This window comes from Solanum verrucosum, unplaced genomic scaffold, assembly GCF_900185275.1.
Source record: "Solanum verrucosum unplaced genomic scaffold, falcon-dt-bn FXZP01000280.1, whole genome shotgun sequence".
NCBI classification, from domain to species: domain Eukaryota; kingdom Viridiplantae; phylum Streptophyta; class Magnoliopsida; order Solanales; family Solanaceae; genus Solanum; species Solanum verrucosum.
In genome coordinates, this window is record NW_026019982.1 from 2,380,383 (window position 1) to 2,386,517 (window position 6,135).

A 6,135-nucleotide genomic window follows, 5' to 3' on the forward strand; every position below is an offset into this window, starting at 1 on the left:
CCGTTTAATCTTGTAGTTAAAAATTAAAATTACTCTTTTCATCTTATTTTATTTAACGTAGCATTGTTAGACTTGACACAATATTTTTTAAAAAAACTTCTGAAACTTACGATCCGGTGACATTTTTTTTTGAATCAGAGAGTAAAAAGGATAGGGTTAGGGAGTATAACATTTTAGTAGAATTGTTCAAGCTATGGTGGACTTGTTACTCAACACCAAGAACTGGTAAATGGTAGCAGATATCTCATACAAATTAGTCAGAACTCAGCACAAACTGCCTAAACTCCAGGATTATAAAAAATATCTATACTTGCTGATTTAAAATGTTTATTCCCCTGTACAAGCATATACTTGATTATATTTTTGTTACTAGAAATTATGATTCAGATAAAAGGGAAAGAGAAATAACAAAAAGAATGTAATGCATATTTGATACAAATGTGTTTTTAAGGCAGGCATTCCTCATCTTAATATTAATCCTAAACATATTAGTACATCATACAGTAAAATAAAATACTAGCAAATGGTCCTATCCCTAAGAAGATTAGTAGTACTAGAACAAATTCAACAACTCTTATCCTAAAATATATCAACCGACTAAAAGATTTTGGGGGTAAAGGGTAAGTAAAGTAGAATCCACGTAATGTGATTGAAACGAATGGTCAATCAGACGGCTACGATGTCTCTGAGCTTTCCAGATCTATGGTCCTTGAGTCATTATTGAGTCTACAAAGCTCAGCGATCGCCGCACCGGAGCTCATCCTCTGCCGATTATTTCTTCTGATAAACTCTATTACCGACGTGCATCTAGGAGCCGTGAGACGATCTGTTCTCTGGATCTTAGCCGGCGTTCTCATTTTTGATGAGTATGAGTCAACAATAGCTGCTGCGTCGTCTCCGCCGTCTGCATCCATCGCCGGCGATGTATGAACTTTCTGGTGACATGACGAACTTCCGCTGTCGTCCTATAACCACGATAACAAAGATTTAAGTATTCAAAAACTCATGAAAAAGGGAGAAATATCAAAATAAGAATAAGAAAAGGTAGGAAAAGTTCATACATCTGAATGAAGATCCGGATCAGCTTCACGCATTCGCTTTAAAGAGACATTTCTACAGCCATTTGATGAATCTTCACTGCTGGATGAACTAGCCGGCGGTGGAGGCGTCATATTTGACCACGGAACAACCTGAATACCCTCCGAATCAATTTCGTCCTCATCTTCTTCATCCTCTTCATAATCAGTTTCCTCGTCCTCTGTACCACTCCCTTCATCATTCACGCTCTCACTCTCCTCCATTTCATCCCTATGGTAGTACCCATCCACACACTTCTCACATACAGAGACCGTCTTCCCCAGCTTCGCACCGGCAGCCGACCAAGCCGTCGGTGATTGACACACCTGACATAGCAAAGACCTAGAATGCCTCGCCGCCAAAAAATTCGCGGAGTGAACCTTCGCATCACAGTCCCAACACAAACTAGCGTTATCCGATTCACAATACATCCTAGCAAATCCCTTACAAAGTTCACAATTCTTCATAGTTTCTCTATATTTTTCCAAAAAGACAAAACAAATTAAACCACAGCAACAACTTCAACGCAAAACAGAGAAAATGGAGAGAGAGAAAACTGAGTCAAAAACACCAATTGTTCATTCAGCTAAGAAGGGAGTATAAATTTAATGGAAAAGAGGTAGAGATGATATAAAAACGACAGCGTATAGAAGAGATTGAATGGTAAAAAAGAGTGACAGGTGTTAGGTACGTGAAGAGTTTCTCTTTTTTTAATTTTCTTGTGTGGCTCGGGAAGGGATGTTTCCTTGGGTTCGTACAGGATATTTTTGTAGAGTATGTGGGGTTGAGCTGACGTGGAGATTTAGAGTTGGAGGAAGATTCTGATTTGTCTGACGTGGAGTAATGGGGCCACGTGAAATGCGCCTGAAGAGGAATTTGAATTGGCATGGGACCCAAAGCTCAAATCACAAAATTCATTGAATTGCGTAGCGTTACATTGAAATTAATTATGTGCCTGAAAATGAAATCATTTTACAAGGTAAACAATGTCCCATGTGTCATTTCCTTATGGCGAATTCTTCTTCCATCCACATTCTCACAATTTAATATCACTATATATGTCAATAATAATACAGTGGTGCTCCACAAGAGTTGTTTCGCGTGAAGTATAAAATATATAATAATTTTAAAATAAAATATAAATATTATTTTATTCAGTATTTGATTTAAGGTATTTTTCTTATTTTCTATTAATTGAATTTATGAGATAATATACTTATCAAGAAAAATATTTAATGATATACTTTAAATCATACGTTTTACTATTGTGGTTTGTGAAATTATAAATAGTATAATTTTGTTAGTAGGGTAATTTATCTCCTAGAAAATATCAAACTTTATTAAAAGATAGGGCAAATATGAAAAAAAATTCAAACGTCCACAATTCAAAGATTCAGATAATATAAAATAGAGGGAGTATTAGATAGTCATATGATTATTTATTCTGAATCAGAATAAATATGTTTTCAAACCTTCTCTTTAAAATTCAAAGTAAATATTATCATAGTAATGCGATAGAGTATACAAGGTAGGATAACTTATTCTGAAATTAATGGAATAAGTTATTTCCTACAAAATAACCCTTTAGTTCAATGGAGGATAGTTAGTCATTTAAACTAAATACATTCTTTAATTATATTATATGTACTAATCTTAATAAATCATAAAATTGAGTGTTTATAAGAGCGTTCGATGAAATATTTTATTTGAGGTAGAATGAGATATAAACTGCAAAATATGAAACGCAAGTCTCATGACCTGAAGTGCTAATTTTTACCTACTAAAATATCATTTGCCTCGGCTCAAAATCCCAGCATCACAATTTCATTTTTGTCTAATAAGTTCTTAACTTTTAAATTTATGTTCTACAAAATAGTATAATAACACAAATTATTTTTTCTATTAGAAAATCTTTTTTCAGAGTATTGATAGTTTTTTGTCCCAAAAGGAAAAGACTGAGGCACCATAACCTGAATATTTCATTTGATTGTGGACCATATTACCAGAAGGTCGATTAAGTTCGGCAGAGAAGAATATAGAGATTATTTTATTCAAGTGTATTTGTAGTATGTTTTTAAAAGGTGAATGACATCTTAATTTATAGGATGATAAATCACCCAAATATTATAAATGTTAAGTGACCAAATTAATAGGGAAATTGTAACATACAAAAAATTCATAGAACTAGTGAATATGTATGGATATTTCATACAATGAATTTCATAACAAGTAGTATTTTCTTGTGTTGCTTGAGTTGTTGTTCTTTCAGAAAAAATCTCTCTATTTTCACGAAGCAAGATAAGATCTATATACATTCTGACCTTTATAGTATCTACCTGTCAAAATACATCGAGTATGAGTATATTGGAGAGGATATGCTACAAAAATCCCTTCTACGGATTTTTGGAAAATTTATTAATACAAAATAAATAAAAATAAAATAAACGTCGACAGCAGGGTTCGAACCTGCGCGGGCGAAGCCCAACAGATTTCAAGTCTGTCTCCTTAACCACTCGGACATATCGACTTTTGTTTAAATTATCGTATGTTTGTTAAAATGACCAGTATTTTGTTCTACTAAATAAAATTAAGAATATCGTCAACTCGAAAATTAAGAATAAAATTAAGATTGTGGAATAGCATAAGACTGTGCACTCAAAAATTAAGATGGGATTAGTTATTCTGCCTTCTATTTTGTATCAAATAATATATAGATGCTCTCATAACTTATACATGTATTAGTTATACAGATATTTAAATTACAAATCAAACACCGTATTAATTTTATACATGATAATTTACCTCCTAATCAACTACCGACAATAGTATATTACTTATAACTACATTAACTCATATCTAAATCATATACCAAATGATCCCTTATTGCTTCTTCTAATTATTACTAGATAATATTAACCTTGTTAAGTATTGTTGTATTTCATTCATAGATTAATCTTACATCTTATATTAAAAATCTAGCTTATTGTTAATATACTATCAAGCTTTTGTCGTTTGAAATTGCATCATGTTGTTGTAACAACTTTCAGTAATATCAACCACACTCCATAACTAAAGCGTACAATTGTAAATTAAAGGGAACAACGACCCATCACTATTAGAATCACAAACAGTAAAATCCGGAAATATAAGGAAAAAAAAATAGAACTAAACAATATCTTGTAAAATTAATACATAAGACACCGACTTCTCAATTGTGGATCTCTATTGAATTTTCTATAACAATGATCCACAATTGGAACTGGAACTCAAAAAAGTACAGCTAAAAAGGAGGTCACACTTCACTACTTCTTTAGGAAAATTTTTAGGGGATGAAATTGGTGGTCTCTTCTTTGTCTTTGATGCCGTATTTTGAAGAGAGAAGATAATAATCGATTAACACAAGCTTTGAAATTGAATGTGAGATACCATGGTACTTTAGATTCAACACACATTTTCTATAGTATGTTAAAAGTAAAAAATGCCCTCAATTTGAATTTTAAAACTGACATGTTGATACCACTCCATTACTCACACTTCTATAATAGTAACGTAAAGTACAAATTAAAAATATATATATGTTGGATTGTTACCCAAATTGGGCTTATTTGGGTTAACAATCATTGTTTACTCCTTTTCAATTTTCAGCCCAACTAAGCATAGGTGCACAATGACCAATGATTCAAACTCATTTTGACTTGCCTAAAATCAATTTGAATCTGTTCATTTATCAGTCCTAAAATATTTTTTAATAGGAGTCTTCAAAGACATAATGCATAAACATGTCCCTTAATTTTATTTGAGTTAGGATCTACGCCTTCCAACTTTGAGTGTCCACAAATAACATTTAAACATGTATAAAGATGATCAATGGGTGGACACATATTTCTACATGATATAATACGTGTAGGATGTGAATCGTCACATAGGATAACTCATTGAGTGATCCTACCTTGTATAGGAAGTTGGCAGACCATTGAGTAATCCTACCTTGTATAGGAAGTTGGTAGGGAAGCTGAATTTCCTTACTCATACTAGAATTGATATTGCCTATGGAATTCAACATTTGAGTCAATATATGCAAGATCCCAGAGAACCTCATCTTCAAGCTGCTTTTCACCTGTTGAGGTATCTTAAAAATGATCCCACTTTGGGCATTTTCATGTCATCTTCTCCTGATTTTGAAGTTCAAGATTTTTGTGACTCCTATTGGGCATCATGCCTTGACTCTAGAAAATCTGTTAGTAGCTACATTGTCTTGCTAGGAAACAGTCCCATCAGCTGGAAATCTAAGAAGCAGGAGACCATTTCGTTATCTTCTGCAGAAGCTGAGTACAGATCATTACGAAAAGTTGTTGGAGAATTGGTTTGGCTACGTCGATTGTTCACTGAGTTAACTGTTCCTCCTATTTGTCCTTTCCCAGTATATTGTGACAGTCATGCTGCACTTCACATAGTCAAGAATCCAGTTTTTCACGAGAGAACCAAACACATGGAGGTCGATTGCCACTTTGTTAGATCCAAGCTTCAAGAAGGTTTAATTTCATTGCATCACATCACATCAACGTTGGTGATCAATTGGCTGATATCCTCACGAAGTCTCTCACTGGAATCAAACAGTCTGCTATGATGGACAAATTGGTTGTGTTTACCTCACCTCCAACTTGAAGGAGGGTGTTGAGATTAATAAATTTATGCATAATTAGTTAGTTAGTTTAAACAGTGTTATTTTCACAGAGTTAGTTAGTTAACAGTTTTTGTAGTTAGTTAGCTTTCCATTAGCCAGCTGTCCTAGTTGTTAGAATTGAGTTAGCTAGATATTTTTTCAGATTTCCAGTCTGTAGATATATAGCTCACTATATCTAGTTCACATTCAGTTTTCATAATTCAGAAATGAGAAATGTGTTTTCTCAATCAGCTCTCTCTTAACTTTGAGTTCAGTATTTTCTAGAATCCACCATTAATGGTGATTTGCTGCTTTCATTCTGAGTTTTGACAGACTTGACTTTAACTTTAACTAAAAAAAAAGAAAATGACTTGACTCTAACTTTTTGTCGTCTC

At 33.3% G+C, this 6,135-nt stretch overlaps 1 protein-coding gene and 1 non-coding gene across 2 annotated transcripts; both read right to left on the minus strand.

Moving 5' to 3' along the window:
- Positions 1-436: 436 nt before the first annotated feature.
- LOC125817639 (zinc finger protein CONSTANS-LIKE 3-like) lies at positions 437-1,682 on the minus strand. Its single transcript, XM_049497201.1, has 2 exons — positions 1,062-1,682; positions 437-965 (listed from the first exon to the last, which is right to left on the minus strand). Exons 1-2 carry the CDS (start codon positions 1,542-1,544, stop codon positions 675-677), a joined length of 774 nt encoding a protein of 257 aa, XP_049353158.1. The 5' UTR covers positions 1,545-1,682; the 3' UTR covers positions 437-674.
- Positions 1,683-3,522: 1,840 nt separating this feature from the next.
- On the minus strand, positions 3,523-3,604 carry TRNAS-UGA (transfer RNA serine (anticodon UGA)). Its single transcript has one exon. It is a non-coding gene; the product is annotated as a tRNA-Ser (tRNA).
- Between the last annotated feature and the right edge of the window lie 2,531 nt (positions 3,605-6,135).